At 39.8% G+C, this 25,916-nt stretch overlaps 2 protein-coding genes across 3 annotated transcripts in view; both read right to left on the bottom strand.

Annotated features, from left to right (window-relative positions):
- The window catches only part of LOC145439845 (microfibril-associated glycoprotein 4-like), a 532,879-nt gene that overhangs the window by 140,793 nt on the left and 366,170 nt on the right, over nucleotides 1–25,916 (bottom strand). The window lies entirely within an intron of this gene.
- On the bottom strand, nucleotides 14,248–17,531 carry LOC145439366 (collectin-10-like). The gene is made up of 2 exons (XM_080316859.1): nucleotides 17,228–17,531; nucleotides 14,248–14,551 (listed from the first exon to the last, which is right to left on the bottom strand). Exons 1-2 carry the CDS (start codon nucleotides 17,434–17,436, stop codon nucleotides 14,296–14,298), a joined length of 465 nt encoding a protein of 154 aa, XP_080172985.1. The 5' UTR covers nucleotides 17,437–17,531; the 3' UTR covers nucleotides 14,248–14,295.

The raw sequence follows: 25,916 nt of genomic DNA, 5'->3' as shown, positions 1-25,916 counted from the left end.
ATACACAATCCCATCTGCAATAAGCCTAGTACTAAAGATATTATCGCTCGCCTAACTACCATGTCTCAGACCTAGCATGATTTGGCTCCTCCTATCTTCTGATGGCTTGGAGACAATGCAGTTAAGTATATGCGGATTAGGGTTTCCGTTAAAATGACGTTTTTTCATGTAAAAATTTGTCAGTTTTCGAGGCAACAAGAGTTGTGTATCAGAATAAACTACTTCGTAAGGACAGACAGTGCCAACCAAAAATGAACATACGTATTACAATTCTAACATTATGTAGGAAAACACCTAATTTGCATACGTTTGGTCAAATTCAAGATTTTTAGGGTAAAAAATTATAAAAATTAGGATATTTTAGGTCAATATTTTCCATTTTTAAGGTAAAAAAAATCGCCCTACTCATAACATTAAGTTAGTGGTGGTCAGGAACGAAGTATTTCAACTTTTTCAAAGTAGGCTACATAAGTGTAGGTTTTGTCTGGAACAGTTTTCAGTCAAAATTCCTTTTCACAATGTGGATTTCGAAAAGTAGAAATATGATTTGGAAAAAGTTTGCGTCACATTTACCGCGTTATATAGCCGTGTCAAGGTAACTGAATAGATTTTCGAGGAATCTGCCTGTTACATCAATCAATCGATGGAATATATACCGGTATTGAAATGAACTCAAATATTTTTAGCTGACACTTGTCAGTGGTAATCGTCTTTAGTCGGGTGGATATTTACACCGTTACTTTTATTTCTACTTGAGTAGCAGGGCTGACTACTTTGACCACCTCTGCATACAGTACTTTAGGTGCTGTAGTGACCGTATTTTGCATATATGATCTCTCTTTGAATTCAAATTCTAGGATGTCAGAATTTTGCGACAAATTTTCCCAACATTATCTGTTTAAAGCAGGAGTGAGAAACCGATTTGCTATTCACGGCCGTCTTTCGATTACTTATGTAGCCTACGGTCGCATTCCAGGGCTTGTCCGTACTGGACGCCAAATACCCATGTTAACGGCCGCCGGCACATAGTACTAATTGAATTACGGGTTTGACGGCAGCACAAATTTCTCACTGCATTCGCAGGTTGGCCACCCGTGATTTTAAGGTATCATCTTGCTAATGGAGATATGTGACCCCGAACCTCAACGATTCTAAAAAAGGTTTCCAAAAAAGCTTCCGACATACCGGTACCCTGAGAAAATGTGCATGGCCTCACAAAATCCATCACCCGAAGGAGCCTCTCGCACATAAAGACGAAGTTTCCGCTGGGCAATATATGCTTATGTTGCCCGAATTATTCCACTTCCTCGTGTAAGTGATCAATGTCATAAAAGATATAAGGCGGAATTCTTGTAACTGACACACATCTTTCACCGCAGCAGCTCTTCAACAAATTCCTCCAGCTTTGCGATTCTTTTGTCTCTCACTGTACGGATAGGATTCTTGGCAGCAGCCACAGGTCACATTTTGAAAAATTATAGAATCGTCGGATTTAGTACTTGCATGATATGATACAAAAGACATGTTAGCGTACCGGTACTTAAACAAGGAAGCTATGACAGGTTACTCCAGTGGCAATGTAACCAGGGCATGGTATGTTATGGAATGGAATGAGAATTTTCCATACTCCATAAGTCCATATCCGCCTAATCGTTCCATGCCATACTTGATAATTTTCCATACCATAGCAACATTCTTACATACCATATTTCAGTGGTCGGGAACCTATGGCTCGCGAACCATATATAGCTATTTTGGGTGTTAGATATGGCTCTTTGATATATTTTAAATTTTGTACCTAATTTTACCGATATTGCAGCAACTTGTTAGCAGGCATGGGGTAATCGTGATTAGTAATCGTGATTAGTAATCGTAATCGATTACGACGATTACAGCATTTTCAAGTAATCGTAATCGCAATCGATTACATTCGAAAAAAATCCAAAGTAATCGTAATCGTAATCGATTGTTTCAAATATCTAATCGATTTCTTTTTGAAAGAACGATTACTTTTCATTTGTACTGGGACTATGCAACTCTGGCATGAACAGAACATTCGTGAACAAGTAAGAGTGCGATATTATACCACGTTATTGATAGCAAAGACGCCGCCGCTCATTATTACGTCACAGCACACATGTATAAGCTTTGCTCGTCATTGCACAACGAATTATCCATACGTAGTAAATACTAAATAGTATTCGATGTAGCCTACGTAAACTGCATAATGTATAAGTAGCAGTGTGGTTGTAGGAGCCACTCAGCCCAGTTTCGTTTCAAATAGTAAGATTCTATTGTTGTTTGATTATTGGTTGTGCTCATCAGTTTACTCACGCAGTTTGAACGTTGCTGCTTGGCGCGTAGTAGGCCTGCGTAGGTACACCAGACGAAGATTTGTCATTTTATACTCGTCAAATGAAACATTGCGGATTCCACATCGAAGCATTAAAAATCCACGAATGCTGATGGAAATCATAGGCGAGCTGTTGTTTGCCGTTATTCGTAACGTCATCTCGCAATATAACGGGCACCAATCGTTTTTTCGCAATTCTTTACTCAACATTTTGATCTGCCGCCATAGCCATATTTCTAATTAACATTGTTAGCGTAGGATGTACCGAGAATCACAACCAAAACAGGACTTGGTCACCCGCAGACCCCATGTTACGACTAGTCTTTTCACAACAACTTGAATACAGGTTTGATGCGATATGGCTTCACTTTGTAATTGTTGTTATCGCGTGAATAGCGAAAATATCGTTGAATCCATGACTGAATTTCGTCAATAATGTTGGTAATTGTATTGACATTATATCTATTTTGATCTCTCAGCCCAAGTGGTCCGCTTTGCCGGTAGAGCTGAGGGGGCTGATGTCTTCGAAAATGTAGGCACGCAATTACTAATTATAACATATTCGGTCGGGCCCGATGTTTATATTACTTTGTTGCTTGTTATTAATTCGTTAACATAGTCAAAAGATATTGGAGTCATCCAAACGTAGCAGACTAAACAAAAGAAAAACGTATTTTGTGAGACGCACCCACACATTGTCATTTTTTCTTCATATTTATCGACATTAAATCGCGAAGAAATTTTTTGCAAATAATTTCTCCACAAAATATAATGACTTACGAAATAATTTTGGGTCCCCTTCGAGCTCACCATACATCCAATTGGGGGTTCACGGTGCGCCCTGAGTAGAATGGAAATCGCTGGGTGCGAGAGATCGTCAGCTATTGAGTTTGGCAATGAGTATACTGTGATGTAACAAGTAAATGACATCACATTTACGTCGAAAAACGTACTCTCATGAGGCCTTTTCATCGCAATCGTAATATTGACATCCAATACGTCGCGAAATATACGTTCTAAGTAGCAAAATGAATGTAATCGTGAGGAATCGTGATTACTTTTCCAATGTAATCGTAATCTCGTAATCGTAATCGACTACTTCGAGATTTTGCTGTAATCGTAATCGTAATCGCGTGATTAGGATGTAACCGTAATCGCAATGGAATACATTTATGAAGTAATCACCCCATGTCTGCTTGTTAGTAAATTTTCATAACGACCAGAATAATTATTCTCGTGGCAGCATAAACCTGTATTTGAGAGATCAAAATAGTGGCGTATCCAGGGTTACGGGCTCGGACCCCTTTACAAAATCCTCAAATTTAAATTGCCGTCGTTCCAGCGACCAATATTCCTCGCGAATTCGATGTACCCGACATCGCGCGCTGTGTAATCCTGGATTGCACCATACGCTGGTCGATCATAGAGAATAGCAGACATGGGGACGCCTATATGACAATCTTAGTTTTCAAATACACGTAGTGTTCCTGATCTACGCTGAGAAATGAACCGCCTTGGAAGTGACATTCCAATTACAAATCAAAATTACAAACAAAGCTTCGCTATCCACGTTCTTCATTGGTCAGTAGCACTGCTGTTAAAATGTACACGTGTAGTGAACGTTTATGTTACCGCCGAATGCTGAGAATTGAGAAGTCTATCAATATTTAGATTTTCGGAATCAGTGCTATAGTTATATTAGAATAATATCAGTCATTATAAATTCTGAGCTATATTTACGATGAATTGCGCTGTCACGTGATGATTATTAGCCTACGAGTTTTGACAGAGAAAATATTGCGCCCACGACGAAATCCACGTAGTGAGTTCGAGTTAGTACTACGGTGACGTCACGAATTACAATTGTGACGTAGCAATTGAGTGTCATGTATAGTGAGTAGTATATTGGGCCAACATGGCTCTTGAGACGAAAAAGGTTCCCGACCACTGCCATATTTGATACTTTTTCCATACTTTCGCAACGTGCCCAATCTCCTAATTGATATTCTATTTTTGATATGTTCAAATGTTGCGGCGTTTTTATTCTAATTATTTTGGATGAAATTATCCATTTGGACAGCCCTGATGCACCAATGATATCCCCAGTTTTTTATATCATATGTCGTCAGCAATGTATGTTGTTGCCTACTCATCGAAGACGAATTGTATAATATATAGTCCTACACACGGGATTATTTGGAATCACAACAGAATCTCGTTAAATGTAAATCTAGTGTGGTATCGGCTTGCTAGCAGCAGTGTTGGGATGACTCGAGTCATGACTTGACTCGAGTCCGACTCGAGTCACCTTTTTCGTATGACTTGACTTGAATCGAGTCACTTTGCTAAAATGTTTTGACTTGACTTGACTCGGCGTATCAGAAATGTGGATTGACTCGTGACTCGGAGCAAAATTCACGAGTCAATTTCAAGTCATCAAATAATCGGTGTCGATACATCATTGAATCTTGCATATGTTCGGATTGTTTGCAAAACGCAGGTGTAACCCGTGAGAGCGACCAATCATTCAATGATCGTGCCTTTCACTGAGTCTCGATTGTTTTCTCACAAATAAATTGACCGCAAACGAAGTGATCAAAGCTTACAACTTACGTTGTCGTAATTATAAAAGTAAAGTAATAAAATAGCAAAATGTATGTTCCCGTTCTCTGTTCTGAGCCTAACTAAACCTATTGTTTTATTGTAATTGAATTCGTATATAGTTTAGTCCTCAACCATTGGCGCATGCCCGAATTGTATCATATCTATTTGTAAATAAGTAATGTATTGCATCTTATCAATTCGTTTCTCCATTCTCTATTTCGGCTGGTAACTATAAACTGTGGCTATGCAATTACGTAGTTTAACAGTTCTACCTATATGTGAGTGATACAGCGCCGTCTTGCGTGTATATTCAACTCTATATTCGGTCATCGGTTCGGAATCAATGACCACTCAAACTGTATTTCAGACAGCTAGCACATTACAATGACGTAATCATGACTCATATATACTTCGAAAAGGCAACTTGACTTGAAATGTGACTTGACTCGTGACTTGACTTGACTCGACTTGACTCGAGTCACCTCCAAAATCGAGTGACTTGACTTGACTCGAGTCACTTTTGAAAATCGATTGACTTGACTTGACTCGAGTCAAAATGTGCAATGACTCGAAATGACTCGTGACTCGAAGGTAGTGACTTGATCCCAACACTGGCTAGCAGTAACATTATCTACAAAATTACATAAACCAAAGGTATTGTGAAATTAGAAGATTGGTTCCCAATCCTTTTTCTTTATTCCCCACAACCTGAAATCTGTATTTCCACCCATTAAAATTACCCCATGCAATAAAATGTGGTAAGACTTTGTTTTGTAAAGCCTTATTATTGGTGAAAGTGAAGACTCCCAGAATTGAACAGCACGGAATGAAATGAATAAGCAGTGAACTGGTAACCGTAAACGCAATGTTGCGCCTCCGTCAAATGTGTGTGTAAGCCGACGGAAAAATAGGAAGGGTTTGAAATATTTCCAAATGTAGCGAGGTAGCATAAATTTTCATGTGTAAATGCCAAACAGTTCATGGGGCAAATAAACTTCCTGCTGACAAGCCGCCAGAAGCTATACACTTTTGCACGCTACATAACTCGGAAAGAAATATGTCATTTAATCTTTAACGAGTAAGGCTATGCTATCAGTTAGCGAGTCCCTGAACTCCCTGAATACCTATGAACTCGTATCATAACGAATCACGTGATTTCAATCACACCATTTCGCATGTGACGGACTAACAACGTGTATGCGCGAGATCGCGTGCCGCTGTCCAGTCGATTCTCGCTAATTGGAGGCACTGATAATACGAATTGCTGAATTGCAAATGAACGAATACAGAGTTGATTATACACGTAAGAAGGCGCTTTATCGCTCATGCATACGTAGTACTGTCAAATTACGCCAGTGTACCGGCACAGCCTCAGTCTATAACAGGGGTGGGAAAACTGCGACTAGCGAGCCGCGTGCTGCTCTTTCAGCCTTTGATTGCGGCTATTCCATGAGCTATGTGCATTCGGTGATAATGAACGTAAGCCACTGTGCCTTTTTGGTAAAGATTCGTCCAATAATCACAAAGCTAGGATTCACTATAGTCATTACGAAGCCAAACACCAAATCCTTAATTGCCACGAGTTATCTAACAAAAGACATATTTACGAAGTATTATGATTACCGAGCTCCGCACTATTTGACGCCATATCAGTCCGATTTCAAAGACCTTGCAGCCTAGGTGGAGACACATCGTATTGTACCACACAGAACTGGACAACTAGATAATTCTAGTTGACTAATTTCACTAAATTAGATATACCAGTAATGTAATTCTAATCTAATTTGTGAAATGTTTTTCTGGGCTCTATTTCTAATTCTAAACTAATCTTTTGTGAAATGCTCTTATGCTTTAGTTCTAATTCTAATCTAATTTGTGAATTGTTCCTATACTCTAATTTTAATTCTAATCTAATTTATTGTTTTCCTGAAAATACCTCTTTGTCCGAGGCATTTTGCAGCTAGGTAACAAGAACATCCGTCCCGCACAGGAAAATCCAGTGCCTAACCACCATCGCTTTACTTACAGCGTACAGGCATGGTAGTTACTGTGATGAATAATAGCCATATTGGCATAGTAGCTTGTAGTCCGCGAACAACATTCTAGTTTCGATCACAAGTGGAAGTGGAAAAGGAAGTGGAAAAATATCTCGAAGCAGAGAGTGAGAGCATTAACTGTGAATCTGTGATGATTTAAGTTACTGGAAAAATCGTTTTTCCTCGTCTCAAGGCTGCTACTCGAGAGCTAGTAGACATGACTGGAACATCAGCTCCACCGGAAAGAGTTTTCAGCCATGCGGGAGAACTCTATGGTGCAGGGGTCGCCAACTCAAAACGAATTGTGGGTCACTTTCAAAATTTCGTAGAGGCCACGAGCGCAAGAATGCAATATCGACACAAAATAGGCCACACAGTTGGGCAACCACGTACTTTTAAAACTTTACGTTAGTACAACGCCACGCTCAGTAACTAGGCGGTGGTCATGGTTACCACAAAAGAAGTAAGTAATATTTTATTAAGTAGTACAAATGCAACAAGAAATATCGTGGTTATAAACCTCATTATATTTTGAACTATGAGCTGCGCACGAGACCTGACCAGTAACTTCGCTTTCAAATCTATTTCAGCATTTCAAATGCTTTACTTCGCGTTCTTCGAAAATCGCAAATCAGATCATGGTATAGTGCAAAACGAGCCAAGCTTGGCGTATAGACGTTAACCAGTATCATCCTTATGGAAATGCATTGTGATTTGATATGAACTGAACTTGATTTGGGCTGTAATTATATTTCTCATTTAAAATTTCATTCAATTTCAAAGTTTTTGCGAATTCAGTAATTCTAATCCTAATTCTAATCTAATTTGGAAATGAACTAAGTAGCTCTAATTCTAATTCTGATCTAATTTGATGAAGCCGAAAATTTTCTAGTTGTCCAAATCTGATACCACACAAAAATAAACTTCATTCGATACCCTACATTTCTTTGTGAAGGAATGAATGAGTATATATCAATTTTTGTGTTGTGACTCTTTTAAGGCAACGATTTTTAATATGTGGGTTTACGCGTGAAGTAGCTCTGCCCACCCCTGATCTATAATTATCAGCCCAAATATAGGATAACATATGAAACATCAGAAAGTTCAATAAATGATATGGAGAAATACCCTACCCAGATATATTTCCATGATATACAATTATATATTCGTTCGATTTAAAGCACACAAGGGGGTTGTTTGAGGTGAGCAAGTTTACGACAAAGTGTAGGCCTACTATGATCTCCGATCACTGCGTTGACGATCAATTCATTAGTGATGTAACAATGGAGGCTCGGTAAAACGCATGACGAACCATCATTGAGTGATCGGTTAACAATTTAAACTTATCCGTGGTCCGTGCCAGCGACCATACAACGGCGACAAGACTAGTAATCACGAAATCACGGCTATGCTTTAATGATCACGACGGCGGTAGCTTGCTGATTAGTTGATAAAAATTAGTCTGCGAACGGTGATGATTCTGAAAGCGCATCAATGAATCAATCAGGTTTATCAATATTTTCATCGTTTCAAAACATCACAAGACTGCGATACAATGAAAAGATAGGAATGTGTCGAAACAACTTGGAGTAGCCATTAAGATCAGACACCCACCTTAGCCTAGGCGAAGTAAACAAGAGGCATGCACACTGAATGAAAAGTAATGCAGAGAATATAAGACGCAAGCGACAAAATGAGGTGGCATGTGGCGGAGGGCGAGGTCGATCTTAGGTCGTGGTCCGGTAATCCTGAAGACTGGCTAGTATTGATTTAGAAGAAATTGCTTGTATTTCGGCTTGAATGCGGACATTAGGGTTGTTCAGAATTGACCGACTTTCAAAAAGTCCAGGTTTTCAGTCCGATTCCCATGCCTTATACCTTAAAAACATATTCTGGCTACTTTTTTTTGTAGCTCGTCCCCTGCATCCGTGTGCACATTGAGCTGGAAGAATAGCAGCTGAAAATAGGGGATTCCCCTAAAATCTGAGTGTCACGATTTTACCTAGCCTAGTTAAAGTGATATATAACATGGATTTATGCAGCTGTTGCGGTTTGGAGTGCTACAAAACCACACTACATAAGGCATTCCTAGTTCAGGATATCATTTCCATGTCCCACACTGCCTTAGAACTGCTCAAAACTACCTAAAACTGATAGTCATTTTGTTGGATCACATATCCTACACCCGCAAACCTACCCGGCTCTGTTCATCAATTTCCTGGATCCCCATGTGCAAGAATACAACTGTAAATGTAACATCCCCTCACAGCCACATAATAAACATCACAGGAAACGAAAAAATAAGGCAAAGAAAGAGATCAACTTGGCAAAATATTGCATAAATCAGGTGGATGAAATGATTGATTTCGAGAAATCTGCATATCTGTTCCGGTGATCTTCCACAGATTGTAGGAGGCTCGCTCGCTGTTTTTTGTCATCCGTTATGAACGCAGCATTGTCGGTATTCAATTTTACCATACGCTCTGCTGCATCATTAACTACTTCAACAGTATTCACAAATTCTTGAGCACTCATGAAATCCGGATCAGTATGTCATTCCGAAACTGGAAGACTCAACCAATCATGTTCCACATGTATAGCATCAAATAGAAACCACGATTCTGGCCCAATCAAATCGACCATACTCATTGACTCAGAGACAGAGTCAGAGATCAGACTGAGAGGCATACCTCTGCGAAATTTTTCAGGGATTGGCATTTTCAGCAATTTAGCAGCCATCGCTTCCTTCAGTTTGTCAGGAATCTTTGGATTAGCCGAGAACGTGGTAAATACCACCATTTCCTCAGTTAGATACCAATGATGTTTTCGCAATTTCTTGTATGCCACATCAGCAACAGTGAGATCGAATAATGAAAAGTTTTTCATGTCATGAAGGAATTTGATATCATTCCAAGGTGTGTCACATGCAATACCAGTTTTCAACCAAGCTGGAACATAAAACAAAGCAATGAATGTATTGATTCGTGCCAACTTTTCAATGAACTCTTCAGAATAGTCCATTTGCTCACTCCACATGAACATTTTTTGACAGTACAGGACTTGACTCATCCATCTAGCGCCATGAGTAGCACCAGGCTTGCGAAAACGATGATCAACATATTTGTCATCCAAAATCGCCAAGGTGCCTGTTGCACATTCTCTGTAGTCATCTCTTATCAAGACTTCTTTCTGCTTTCCATCATTGGGTTTCATCAGTGGAATTATTTCTTGCTTTGCTTCATCAGCTTTCATCGCCAACCAGCTGCCTTCAATAAACTTCAGCGTTTTATAGCTTCTTGATTTATCAATATGTTTCCACTTCTTCTTGAAGGTATTAAAATCCGTGTTTTCAGGGCCTGTGGTTGTCGATCCAAACAAACACTTCCAAACCTCTCGAATGACCAGTTCATAAATATGATGGCGACAGGCATTGTAGAAAACTTTCCTGTTAATCAATTCTTCAAGTAACGGAACCGCACCTTGGTTTTTACCAGTGTTTGAGGATGTTGTGTCAAACACAAGAGCTGTAACAGATTTTGTTAAATTCCAAAGTTCCAGCAGTTCAAATGATGCCTCAGCCTGTGCTTTTCCTGTAGCACTTTAATGATGCAGCAGAGCGTATGGTAAAATTGAATACCCACTATGCTGCGTTCATTACGGATGACAAAAAACAGCGAGCGAGCCTCCTACAAGCTGTGGAAGATCACCGGAACAGATATGCAGATTTCTCGAAATCAACCATTTCATCCACCTGATTTATGTAATATATTGTCAAGTTGATATCTTTCTTTGCCTTATTTTTTCGTTTCCTGTGATGTTTATTATGTGGCTGTGAGTGGATGTTACATTTACAGTTGTATTCTTGCACATGGGCATCCAGGAAATTGATGAACAGTGCCGGGTAGGTTTGAGGGGTGTAGGATATGTGATCCAACAAAATGACTATCAGTTTTAGGTAGTTTTGAGCAGTTCAAAGGCAGTGTGGGACATGGAAATGATATCCTGAACTAGGAATGCCTTATATAGTGGGGTTTTGTATCACTCCAAACCGCAACAGCTGCATAAATCCATGTTATATGTCACTTTAACTAGACTAGGTAAAATCGTGACACTCAGATTTTAGGGGAATCCCCTATTTTCCGCTGCTATTCTTCCAGCTCAATGTGCACACGGATGCAGGGGACGAGTTACAAAAAAAAGTAGCCAGAATATGTTTTTAAGGTATAAGGCATGGGAATCGGACTGAAAACCAGGACTTTTTGAAAGTCGGTCAATTCTGAACAACCCTAGCGGACATGCTCGACGACTGTCGGATAGCCGGCGAGATGCTGTTTCACAATTGGGGTCCGGCATACTTGATAGAGCAATGCGTTTTCGTGTATTCAGTCCTGATCATATGGTAGTTGTTCTTCGTTGACGCGCGTGTGCTGTTGTGCGCTTTTGTCTCCGGATGAAGTAGTCGTTGAAATTTGAGGGACATTGACCGCAATGGAACTGATACATAAACTTGGCAATTTCTAGCTTCCTCATATCTTCTAAGTTTAGAACACCAAATCTTTTGAGAAGCGATTTATCAGTTGCACATCCAGCCCCCCCTGGGGCTTTTGCAATGATACGGATGATCCGATGTTGAAGTTTTTGTAGTGGGTCAATTGTATTCTTGCAGGCAGCACCCCAAAAAAGAATTCCGTATTGTAACTCTGTAGGTTGGTTGGCAGATAATGGTATAGGATTAATTCAGGGCCTGTTGAGTTACGAAATACATAATAATGAACAAACAACAGCTGCTTCACACACACTTAAAGCATGACTGGCTTATTGTGAAGGAAACCACCGTAACCTACATGCCCAGGCCGTGTTATTTTTGGCATTTCAGCAGATAGATGCCAAAACTGCCAAAAATAAAGATTTGAAAATGCCAAAAATAAGCAATTTTTGGCATATGCCAAAAATAACACGGTCTGCCGAATAGTGTATTTCGTTCATGGTGTTGTGTTAACAGGACCGCGTTACAAGCGAGAAGAGCGTTTGTGAAAGGCAGGTTTCTTGATCTGGGCCCAGCCCACCCATTAGGGGTGAAAGCATGGTGTCCTAAATGGTGTGGGCACAGCGAGATTGAACGGCTGACTGCATTTGGTTTACGTCATACTTTCCATTTGTCCAAAGGCAATTTTACGACCATTTTTGACCGGCTTTTCGAGCGCTAAATTTGATAAAACGGGTATCAATGAGAAGCTGCCGCAGTACTGATTATTAAAATATAAATTATATTCTGCTCATGGAACTGGAACCCCCAAAACCAACCACGATTTTTGCATTGTGATCGAGTTGAACATTGTGACGCAACAAACTGTCTGGCTTTTTCTGAGCTGCATAGTCTCGTTTTGCCAGACAGTCTTGTTGCGTCAATGTTCTTAAACAAGCTAACCTTCCTAGGACTCTTCCATGCGAGTTGGTAATATTAAAGCCACCTGAAGTGACAAAAGTCCTCCGAAAATCTATCCGTAGACTGAAGGAGAAATGATAGTCGGGCTACTATATAGAATTTGTTGAGAGACAACACAGGAAACTCTGGAAAAGTATCGGGAAGAAAATTCTTTCCGCGATTAGATCGATGGCACTGGCGAAGTGATCTCTTTTCATGATGCATGGAAGCCGGTTCGGCCCTCCAAAGATTTCCAAACTCTGAAAACCTTTTGTGGATGACTGGCAACATTCTTTCCCTCAACGGCTACTGTTGAAGCCGATATTTCCCACATTCGCTGGGCGAGAAATGAATTTAGGAGAAACTTAGCTGACCTGAGTTTGGAAGCACTGTTACAGTGCAAACGATTTAAGTTTATTCAACAGCTGTAACAATCCGCTGTTGAGCGTGTTTGTTAGGCTTTTCTTATTTTTTTTGCTTATTGGCACCGATTCCGATGGATACGGCATATTTTGTGGTTTCGTTTGATATTATTAACCTATGAAATCGTTAGGTATTTTCTTCTTCTTATTGTTTGTTGGCACTGATTATACGTGGATGCTGCACATTTTGTGGTGTCTTTTGACAAACTAGCCCAAATAAAGCGTTTTTGTGACTAATTCGAGGCTGAAACTATCTATTTAGAGGACGATGCCAAAACTGCCAAAAATGAAAATCGAAAAATGCCAAAAATAAGTTATTTTTGGCAGTTTTGGCATATGCCAAAAATAACACGGTCTGTACATGCCTGTTTTGACCGAGAGAAAGCGCAGAACCTGAGGAGAAATATTGCAAACGCACTTGTGGCGAGCGAATTTCTCAATTCAGAAGGGATGCAACGTCATTTAATACAACTATGAAGCTTGACAATGACACTACTTTGTCTGATCTTATTAGTCTTGAATGCTCTCAGGATTTGCTGAATAAGCCGTTTATGCTGGGGACTTATTGGACTCCTACAGCAAAATGAATTCACTTGTAAGTGCTGTCAAAGTCGTTAATGATGCCGCAGAAAGAGGTATAAAGGCAAGCACAGATTATGTTGGTATGACCAGCAAAAATACAGTTTGCTGTTATATCTTAGCACATCCTGAATCAATCTTGAATCATTACCGCGGCTGCATTTGTACAAATGCTGGAATCAAACCAGACATGGATATAAAACGAGCTTAAAATGCATTGAAGCGGTGCGATAGTTGCACTTCTTCGGTGTTCCAATATATAAGCTATCTGGTCGGTCCATATAACATCTTCTGAACAGATAAGATTTCGTGCGGCATCAGTCTCACATATGGTGTGCTGCACCAGTTTGCGATGACTAATAAACTTACCTACGCCCAGAAAAGTAGGGGCACTGAAGAAATTGCAACCATATCCGACTATAGGCATTTCTCGGATTTATATTTTGGTCTAAAAGTGCTCAATCATTGACCATTTCACCTCTGTCATGCCTGCAATTCTCTAAGCTGTACAAGCAAAGTGTTTTAATGGTCATGCCAGCATAGTAGTGTACCTCCAAGTACACTACAACTAAGTGAAGATATAAGACTATAATCGTGTAGTTGTGTGTCATCAGAGTATCTATATCGCAGCAGTAATCCATTTATTACGCACCAGTATTTTTAATGCGTTGTCTGCCTTTACGAATGATAATGAAACGAAAAATTAATTTCCGCTTAATTGGGACAAACCGTTCATTCGTTTAATGCGGCTAAAAGTGAGAGAAACAAAAGAGCCAGAATTCAGTGGAGTCTCGACTATGCATGATATTCTTTAAGTGAGTTGAATTTACTGCCCGGCAAATATATATGCAATGTACCTCATCTTTGACCCGTACACTAAGGTGATATTTCGCATATGAAGTTCAGTTTGTTCTGACATTCAGCGTCATCGAAAATCAAGTCTGAATGATAAATGGACGCACAATCCTGTCCACGACCACCGCCATTGTTGGGTTCGCCACTGCCCCACTCCACTTCTCCCGCGATCAATGGTTTTCCGTTGAGCCATACGAATGTGCCTTCAATTGCTCTGTCGTCTAGTCCAACATAAGTCTTATAGCCGCTGGGTTTGATTAGCCGGTCGAAGAGGTCCCTGTTATATTTTCGTTTCCACTAAGTACATAAACAAGATGATTCGAATTAATTTACCGGGAGGTTATAATTTTTAGCTCGCGTCGTTGGGGAAGCGAGCGATGCAGTGTGTCACGCAACACGTCATCGCGATGCGAATGTGTTCGCATTTAGAACACACAACAGAGTGAAACTGCACTTGAATCACAGCATCAATGTTGCGACTAGCACCTTTGGTTCATTTTCTGACAACATTCGAAATAATGCTTCACCGTACTAAGGTATGTTAGCCGAATAGATGGTACGATGGGCGTTAGAAACAGGAATGCCTTGCTATACAAAACAACACAATCCGAGTAATTGACTGACTGAAATTATGTCAAATTGTTAATATTATCACAAATATCCTTTTACATAAAGAGTAATGAGTTTCAACAGTCTAATTAGGGTTTAATTAGGCTGCAGAAGGAGTATCGTAATACCTATAGGTCTTGGTGGATTTGATTTTTCTCTCTCTTGGTGCTCAAGTTAAATCGGTAGAGTTCTCAATATAACAAACTTTGCAGTACAAACAGAGGTGGTACGATTATGAACCAGGCATTTTTTTGCTATGGATCAGCAAGCTTAGTGGCATCGACAATTATTTATATATAGGCCCATGCCTTAACGATCTAGACTCGGCATAAGATCATCAGTCCATGAACAGAAAAGCGTGTCTAAGCCTAAATGGTGTAGTTTGCATTACAATGAGGCTATTGCAATGGTCAGTAGATAACTGCACAGTGACTATATAATTCGAGGTAATGCAAGATAAAAACTCACCATACGTAAGAAACCACTGTGTTTATTCTAATTTTATTTTTAACAGCCTCTAATACTTGATTAGGTACACGAGTAAACAATACATGTCACTGGTTATAGTTGAAGAAAATTGAAAGTGCCAGCGTGGAAAACGCCAAATTATTGTTCCAGCCAACATGAATATGTGCCGAAATTTCAGTACTTTGCATTCAAATATGCCAAATGTCAACACTGGCATTGGCTGCTATTGCTTACAACAGTGGTTCTCTACCTTTTTGTCTTCGCGGACCCCTTTTGGACCGTCACGGACCCCCGCGTACCCCCTCAAGTTTTCGTTCAAAATTACCTCAATTATCCTGCAACCGTTATCCGTCTTGTGTTAATAATAATTTCAGGCTATAGTGATGAACAGTCACAAAATGAATTTTCTTGAAAATAACACCCTACTATATGTAGACATTGGGTAGCGCAAACATTTCGAAATCACCCTGTTTGATCTTGCTGTGTCTAACATTTCATTTTTCCTAAAAATCTAAACAAAACATCTCTAAACTGGGATATTAGCTGTATAGTGTCAAATTGACAATTAAAATGAGTTTCAAAAGTCGGATATTTCAAGTCAGACGAAGCTGGAAGCGGGTGGCGCAGTGTACTGAGAGACACAGTCACGACAGTTATGGTTGTTGGTTTGATTCTCGGCTTTACCAAGTTTATATGTGTCGGAGGTTTATCTGAGCTCCTCGTCGTCGGCTTCACTGCGATTGCAGTGCCCTAAAATTCCCAGAAATTACAGCGATATCGAAAGCCACTGCAGAGTTCCAATGACTTATGAATGACTGATTCGAAGAAGAGGGAGTGCAAGAAAAGTCACCATGGAAAAATATGCATTGAACTATTGAAATTACCATTGTGTAATTGTCATGTAACACAAAACCTCCTAAGGCTATAAGCACCACTGGCGTACCTTATCAATACAATCTCAGACGACGATTTTTATGCTGTGAGTATCAAAGTTTTAGCAATCATGAAGCGAAACTGTCTCATTTTTTCTTTAATTGAAAATAAAAATTAGGTTATCCATCATTTTACGGTTTTGCGGAGTCCATGAAAATCCTTTGCGGACCCCGGTTGCGAACCACTGGCCTACAAAGTCCGTACACGAGCAACTAATACCGATTCTCCCATTTCTTTTTTGCAGGCAGTGATGTAATCTCTCACGAGAACTCTCAAATTGTGCAATATAAACGCATCGGGGGTGCTCCTCACTTTTGAACTAGAAAAGCGCAGATATCAACAAGTTTTTAGAATTGCGTCCCAACAAAAAAGTTTCGGACTCATCGTATATAATATCCTATTGAGTATATTTGAATTATTCCAGGTCAGAAAAAGTGACAAATATGGACCGTTTTCATTCGCACCATTTGCACCACGCCTGTCATTCGCCCTTATTTTTTTCATATTTCTTGGTTCATTTAAGACAGGGATTAGAAGCCTTTTTCGTCGAAGGAGTCATATTTACCCAATATTTTCTATTAACTATGTCATTCCCTTGTGACGTCACATTTAACGACTCGTGTCGTCCTGGATGAAAAAACAAACAATGAAAGCATTTTTTTGAAAATAGCCATGTTTTGAACATGTCTGTTCTAAATTGAATTGTGTCTTAACTGCAATCCTCAGTATGATAAAGTAATATCCCGCCGTATCAAAAATGTGTGAAGAGTTCATATGTGTGACATTGTTACTGATCATATATCTATATAGTTCATTTTGATCATAAATGATATAGCAACGATGGGATTGTCCATATACACGAAACAATGCACTATTGTGATCCTCAATGTTTAGACATATATTTCAATCGACAAAACTGAATCATGCCAGTCTATTAATTCACCTTCGGATAGCGGCCTCAATAATACCGTCCACTGCAAGTCTGGCCCCCTTCTTTTCACAATTTTCCAGAGACTCAGTGTAACTGGCTCTTTCCGTAAAAACTTTATACATTTTGTTGTTGCCAGCTCGATACCAGCCCAGCACCTGTTCCAGAGTTGTGATTCTGTCATCAATATCTGATTTGAAAAAGGAATCAGTTAATGTTATCATCGATTTGACATATTTTGTGAACCAGGGTGTAAAACTCAACTTGCGTCGCGGGACGGACCAGTAAATGGTTGCAATATGTTACCTCAAAACGCACGCCCTTTATGTTCGCTTTATTATTTTATCATCAATCCTGTATACATAATACTATATTACATTACATTGCAGCTCATGGTTATATTCTACCAACACCTTTATTTGCAAACAACGGAATGTTGGCAAAAATTCAAAGATCGCTCGTTTGAATTCAACCGCTAAAACACTGACTCTAACGACGGAAAAATTTGACAGATGTCTATACTTCCCCTGTTTTAGTCGTAATCTGGCGTTAACTCTGCGTCTGCGTTTTGAGGAATACAAGAGATTTAACTGTAAATGCGGATTGCGGACGTTAGAAGTTGACTCGTTGTCGTTAATCGTGATTCGGGTTTTTCTGGATTTTTCCATCCTTTTCAAATCAGAAGTGATACAGCAGTGCGACCAAATATATTTGAATTATACTTTTTTTTCAACTTTTATATTCTCCATGCGAACTGCGTACAACGGTTTCGTTTTGGCTTTTTTGATATTCGAATAATAACTTTTTGGCTCATTTTTTCTCAGTGTAGACTTTTTCAGTTTTGGGAAGTGGATGACTGTGTCACCGACTTGTTTTTCATAGTGACTAGACTGGGACCTTAATCCCGCTGTCATATAATTATAATGTGGTCTATTATATTGACATTTGCTGACTTGATGGGAAGTATACATTTTTCTATAACACCTTCCAGACTAACAAACCCGACATGATTTTGTTGTGAATTATAGGGCTTGTATCAATGTTTATAATGGCACATATTTTTTTGAAACAACATCAGTCTCGAGAGGACGATTTAAAATTCAATCTGGCCTGCCAACCCGTGGCCTGCGAGAACGTTTTGAGTGGCCCGCGAGGTAATTTCTGAAATTTCTAATATTCTTAAAAAATGGATTGTGTCACAGATTGTGAACTTGCAAGGCCAAACAAAAATTTGATTAGTCTGGCCGCAATACTTGAGATGTGATGACTAAAATATCAGTTTCGAAGCAGTGGTAGATCCATGAGTCAGTCACATATCGTTAGATCTTCGTACACTACAATAAAGCAGAATAATTTGCGATGAATTTTTTCAAAGTAAAAATTTTCTACACGCTTCGTGCGTCATATTGTCACTCGATGTCTTGCTGTTAATATTGTTTGTGAAATTGAAAGAACTCCTAATGTATTAGATTAAGTCTAACTATATTCGCGATTACGAGACAAAGTGTCGTTCAACATATGCGACCCTGCGTTTCCGCTCGCAGAAAGACCGTCGACTATGAAACCTAGGCACAAAATCATTGACGCATGTTGTTCAAAGCTTTCGATATCGATATGTCCAGGCACCGAATAGCCCAGTCCTCGCAGACTGAGCCCAGCGATGTACAGAAATCCCCCAGTATAGTCACGTGACAATAATATTGACCTATGAACTTCAAAAAATTTACGCGCTTGGCGCTGCTAGTGGCCCACGCAATAGTTCGTCAATCGAATGTGGCCCTTTGGCTGAAAAGGTTGGCCACCCCTAAATGACAATATTTATAGGGTGCGGGACCTATGGTACCATGGCCAAATAAAGCAAAATAGTTGGACTAACTAATCACTTAACAACAGAAACACCCATATATAGAGGCTGTAAATCAGAGGTCTCAAACACGCGGCCCGCCAGAGCATTTTGTGCGGCCCGCGACGACATTTTATATTTTTAATAATTTGACAATATATAAGTGTCACATATATCTTTTCAGGTTATAAATTGAATATTCCCTCTTAAATTGCCCCGAAAGCCTGAAACTATTCATCAAAATTCAGTATCACATCAATTGCAAACGTTGCCGCAGTGGAAGATTCACTATTTCGCCACATTTCCAATTCATGATGACAAAACCTGACCCTTGGACGATTCGTAACTGAAATTTGTGAGTTGGACTTGGACATGACCTTGTGTAGAATTACTCAGACTCGGGCTAACTCGATAGCAAAATGAAAATATCTCGAGTGGACTCGGAATACCGTGAATTTGTTAGAACCATGGACGCAATAAACTAGTCGCGTACAAGGGGGTAGTAATATATCGGAAGGTCGCTAAACCATATTATTAGGGCCACTCAAAGGTACCGATAGTACCGTAGTGGTACGCCCCAAAGATGTAACAACAATGGACCGTTCGGCGTTCCGATATTTCAATCACTAGGACACATTCATCAATATATTTATATTATATTTATATTTTTTCTGCTCCTATTATTGAAGATATTTGACCATGAGATTAATAGCCTACTTATCAGAATTATATCCGAATCCTGTATTGGAATTACAATGCTCAACCTAAAAATGTTTTGATATCAGATCAGTCTCTATTATCAATATGTTAAATTCAAAATATTCATAGTAGCTGCAAAATTATTACTCGATAGCTTTTATGATAGCGTCATACGTTTGTCCGTCCATATGGTGTCTATATCATATTATAATATTATGTTTAGTCGTTGAGTTGAGTACAACAACAATTCTATTCAAATAGTTATAAATGTGATGATTCTTTTCGTGTCAGGCCTAAATTGATACAAGAGTAATCACATTTTGACGATGTGTGTTTACTGTCAGTCTGCTGGATCGGCTCACTTTCAATAGGACAATTCATTCCCGCCAAATAAGGTCTACATCAGGCCTGGGCAAAGTGCGGCCCGCAAAGCCATTCTTTGTGCCCCGCGAAAGGTTGCTTGGAATTCATAACATTAAACCTGCTTTTAGAATGTTGATGCGTGGACTAGAACCATAGGCCGTATCAACTAAACAGGAAATTCGTTTAATTTGAAGCCTTTTCATTAATATGCCACAATTACGCTGCCTACGTACCCCGCATGCGTAATCCAGATTCAAAATAAAGTCAATGTGGCAAAGTATGAGTAGCAATTAAATTTACAAGAAATCAATCTTTACATATAGTTTAGGTTAAAACTTTTTTGTTGCCATTTGTTACGTATTACAAAGTACGTGTATCAAATTCTTACGTGCGGCGTTTCCAAATTCGTAAAATCGATCAGTGGTCTGTGCTCGCGATTACTATATGACTCATCATATCTATCACCCATAAAGGATGAACGGGCTTGTCAAAAAGAGAAAGCCAAAAGCTGAAATTTGTATACTGGAGTTAGGGGTATACCCGTCCTTTTAGTTCTTGCCGAGTTTGTCGCCGAGATTAAGGATATTGATTATGACGAAAACCCGAAACACTCGGTCAAGGAAGGGCTGAGATATCATAATAGGATTGGGGGTGCGAAATTTTTCACTATCATAAAGGGGGCGTGCCTAGAAAAGCTTTAGAACCACTGCTTTATTGTCTTATAGAAGAACGTGGATAGTGCTTTAAAGAGAGTTACAATGTATCATGTTTAACATTGTTTCGAATCATGACGGCAAATAAGTAGTTTTTAATTAACCGCCACTTTCTCATTACCTAACACCAACACATTCACTGAGCATCATTTATTAACAATGTAATTTAGAAATAAAATTAACATACGCTAGAGAATATAGCTAAAAAATTTCACTCGGCCCGCCAACGTATTTTCTACTTCTCATTAGGCCCGCGAAGGAAAATAATTGCCCACCCCTGGTCTACATGGAAAGACATAGAATACCCCTATAAATGATGCGGCCCGCGGCGTCGTCAAAACTGGAAAACTGGTCCGCGAGCACATTTGAGTTTGAGACCTCTGCTGTAAATCATATTTACCTGTGGTGTTTTACCGCTATTACGTGGTATTTGAAAGTCAAAATGTCGAGTTTCCGGTACTATGTTTGTGGCATTAATTTTGTAAGTTTTGCCGGAAATCATAATGTGATTTTATCCCAACATTTGAGTTGACATAATCTATTTTATTCTTGTAGGTGACGACGAAACACTCTTCATTGGTATACTGTAGCATATATTATAGTAAACAACAACACAAGTAGAAAAAATTGAGTTTTGAGCGTATATCTCATTGGTCCGATGGTCGTGTGCCATTGGACGCACCGTGGGTGACCGATGATACGTTCGAGCAACAAATTTAAACGTTCTTCAATATTTTTTGAAAGGGAGGATATCCAAGTAAATGCACGCAATAGTTAAAGCTTGTATCAAAGTGTTGAGACCAATGTTCCCTCTAAGCTGCGCACGTGCGCAAATGCGCAGTGCTGAAACGGTGTCTGCGCACAGAAAATCTACGCTGCGCACAAGAAATTATGTTATTTTTTATAGTTGTTGCGCACTGTTGTCCAATGGACCACGCAGGCGCGCAGATTCGTGAAAATTAAGATAGAACATTGCCAGGGCCAAATAGTGTTATCACTGAAGTCTGGAACCGAGGTACAAGTGCGCCCCGCAAAGGTAACTATTGCGCTCCGTGAAGAAATGAGAATTCACAATCACGTGGGACTCACGGAAGATATTTTTTTAGTATGGCCTCATACGCGTGAACGATACTGATATCATTTCAATAGCGCATTATTTTCTGGGAATGGCGAAATAACATGGTTTAACAACGGTATAAATAACAATGGGCTAGCTCGAAGTTAATCTGCGAGAAACTAACGAATAGTCTTCTCCGCGTGGCATGAACATTGCGTAAGATTTACTCAGGACCGTAACTTTCGCACCCAAACCACCCAATTGGAGGGGCCAAGCTCGAAGGGGGTCCAAAATTATTTCGAGAATTAACATAAATCATGGTGTATTTTTTTGGAATTTTTCAGGTATTTTTTTTCGCGCTACGCGCGTTTTATTATTGTCAGATATCTGATTATTCGGTACCCTTTCCCAACGAAAATTACGCATGATTTATAAAAATGGGCAGTTGGGTGTCGGCCATTACCGCACCATGACGCGCCAAGACATATGAAGTTGAAGGCTAGTAACATGCGACTCCAAGAAGTGCGCCAGAACGATCAGCAGTGAGAAAACCTTGGGCGAAAAAGACTGCCCCGGTGCTGACCAAAAACTTCGATATATACAATTGATACTAATATCTGTGTAATTGTCCATGTCCATAGTCGCCTAAATGGCTGGCGCCGAATGTTCCTGTCCTGGCGATCCGAGTCCCACAACAAGACAAATGCCATATCGAGGGAACATTACTTTCCAGTTAAGAAATACCAATTTGAAATCGTGTACGTCTTTTACTTTAGTACGTTTTGGCGATTTCAATATCTTTTGACATGGCAGATAGGGGGTCAGGAAATAGCATCATGTAACGAAGTCATTATATCAACGGGTACGCCCGAAGATGTTTTATTATTATTTAGAGGGCCAATCTATTCCAACACACCTCACTGGATTAGCTCTACCGGGAAATCTGATTATGTGAGCATTATTGATAGCAAGATATAGGGAATTCCCAATCATATTGGCCGACGCAATCATTAATTAAAGAATTTTTTCGCGCTTCACGCGTTTAGGGACGCTACTACCAATTGGGCACCCAATATAGATGATAAGTACCGGAAAAGCTAAGAGGTCTAGGGGGGTCTGGGGGCGAAGCCCCCCAGTAGTCAGTTTTAACACCCTATTGGAGGGTGGTTGCCCACTGTTGTCCGAGGGCCTGCGCAGTGAGTTGGCGTGTTTGCGCAGACTCTTGAAAAATTAGAGGGAACATTGGTTGAGACAGCAAAAGATCCGCTCTTCTTGGCTGAAGATTTGAGGGCCAGAGATCATTTTGTAATTTTTGATCCATCGGTACCACATCTCCCATAATTCTTACTATTACATCTCGACAATTGTTAGAAATGTACTGGATAATACAGGGATTTTTCAGTCAACTCAGAACTGCTTCGCGGGCCGGAGGAAATCGTCTGGAGGGCCGGATGCGGCGAAAAATTTAAAAATTTCATGAATGAATTCGGTCAATAATAATGTTACTTACATATACTGCGGGTCGCAAATGGAATACCGCTGGGTTCATTTGGCAAGCACGGGATTATTTGGCGCTTTGACCTATAAACTTTGAAGATGAACATGAAGTGAAACTGCATGGTCGCGTTTGTACCGCAAGGGTCTGGTTGTAAGAGTGGTATGTTCGGGCCCTCACTTCTTTGACTGAACATATCAATATCGAAGGTCAATCAATCTTTATCAGAGGTCAAGACACAACAACACGCTACAACAAATTTATTTTAACACCCGACACCAGAAGCTATTGGTCGCTACATCTTTATGAATAGTCTCAACCGTGTTGCATGGCCTTGATTTTCAAAGAGACCGCCTCCATCAGCTCTACCAATAAATATAACCAAGTACATATGCGATATATACACTATTATTACTGAATATTAGTTAGTTCACGCCAGTAAGAATTGTAATGTGCAACTGAGGTTTACAACGTCTCTCCAATTCGTATGATAACTGATGAGAAAGCAACAATCAATATGGCAAGAGAATAAAGTGTGTGTCTGAAGAAGAATTGATTCAGGTATAGAATGTAAACGTGGAATGGCAACGACCGATTTTGCAGCCTCGTTTCGCTTCGCTGAAGCTTTACTCAGACTTATTTTACGGCAGCTACTGTAGGATTTCTGGCAATCCAAAATTCGTCTTTCAGAGCTCAGAATTAACTGAATCTGGTCTTGATCGAAAGCTACTGTCACACTGACTCCGAAAATGTAAATGAAAATATGATCAGGCACTGAACCACTTAGAATTCGCCCTCTAAGTCTGAATTATTGGCATTGTCCGAACAATCGAAGAGCAGCAATGGGTCATTGTTATGGTCATTGTTTTGCAATCAGCCGATTGCTCTGAACAATGCAGATTTTAGATGTTGTGGGTGATTTTTCATCTAAGTACGGAGGCTGACCATATTTTGATTGATATGTTCGAAATCATTGCGACAGTAGCTTTCGATGAAGACCAGATTCAGTAAATTCTGAGCTCTGGATTGCCAGAAATCCTACAGTAGCTGCCTTAAAATAAGTCTGAGTAAAGCTTCAGCGAAGCGGAACGAAGCTGCAAAATCGGTCGTTGCTCTTCCACGTTTACATTCTATAATTCCGGAGTTGGCCCGACTGCATGGAAGATATGAAAGCACTGAACGCGAAATCTCGACCCAAGATGTAAATATCATTCTTCTAAGACAGTGGTTTCCAAACGGTGGGGAATTCCCCACTGATGGGGAATTTTGGGATTTCTGGTGGAGAATAGACTCAATTTTGAAAAAATCTTCACAGTAATATTCTCCTTTATTAAATGTCGTTTTGAAATGCCCACCGAATATTTCATAGCTAATTTGCGATTCAGCGATTTATATTATCAGTGCCTCCAATTAGAGAGTATCGCCTGGATAGCGTCAGGCGATCTCCAGAAATGCTTTTATTCATTTGTACACCATCATCGGTCATGAAACGTAGTGATAGAAAAATTCTGATTCATTGTAATAAGAGCTCATATTGCTGAACATGTATTCAAGCAAGATCGTGGACTCGCTAATTGATAGCACATCCGGACTCGTTACCGATGAAATTACATGTTTATATTATTTCAAGTTATTTTAGTATTGTGCGAAAGTGTAGTTTGCAGCGGCTTATATATATATCGCACGCATAAGTTCGTCAACATCAGTAAGTTTATCCGACCCATGTATTATTCGGCATTTATTGATGCTACCCCGCAATATTTGGAAAATTTTCAAACCCCTCCCATTTTTCTGTTGGCTATTACGCGCCGGGGTAGATACATATATTTACGGAGGTGCGTTTACGGTTACCAGTTCACCGATGCGTTAATTTTATTGTGTGCTGATCAATTGCGGGGATCTTAACACTAAGCAAAGTCTTGCAAAATTTTATTGGAGGTAGCACTTTAAAGGGTATATGTGGATATAGAGATTTTAGGTGGGGAATGAAGGCTCGGAATATATCGGAAGTGGGGAATTAGGATGAAAAGGTTGGGAACCACTGTTCTAAGATATCAAAGTGATCTATGGTGTATGTTTCTAGAATATTTTACACTCTGGAGCAATGTTCCCTCTAAGCTGCACACGTGCGCAAATTCGCAGTGCTGAGACGGTCTCTGCGCACAGAAAATTTAAGTTGCGCACAAAAAATCTGAAGTGATGACTTTTTTTAGTCGCTGCGCACTGTTCTCTAAGGGACCGCGCAAGCGCGCAGATTCGTGAAAAATTAGAGGGAACATTGCCAAGGGCAAATAGTGTTATCGCTGAAGTCTGAAACCGAGGAAAAAGTGTGGCTCGTAAAGGTAAATATTGCGCTCTGTGAAGAAATGATAATTTGCAATGATGTGCGCCTCACGAAAGAAATTTTTCTTCTAGTATATGGTCTCGTACGCGTGAGCGATACTGATATCATTTCAATAGCGCAATCCTTTCTGGGAATGGCGAAATAACATGGTTTAACAAAGTTATAAATAACAATGGGCTAGCTCGAAGTG

This window comes from Botryllus schlosseri, chromosome 5 (assembly GCF_051294905.1).
Source record: "Botryllus schlosseri isolate E-star chromosome 5, Bs_hap1, whole genome shotgun sequence".
NCBI classification, from domain to species: domain Eukaryota; kingdom Metazoa; phylum Chordata; class Ascidiacea; order Stolidobranchia; family Styelidae; genus Botryllus; species Botryllus schlosseri.
The sequence above is the reverse complement of the archived record's forward strand: the minus strand, read 5'-3'. Positions and strand labels throughout refer to the sequence as shown.

Coding starts and splice junctions, on each gene's coding strand:
- LOC145439366 (XM_080316859.1), bottom strand. CDS start 17,436: ATGATAACATTAACTGATTCCTTTTTCAAATCAGATATTGATGACAGA. Junction 14,552..17,227: donor ATTGAGGCCGCTATCCGAAG/GTGAATTAATAG, acceptor AAAATATAACAG/GGACCTCTTCGACCGGCTAA.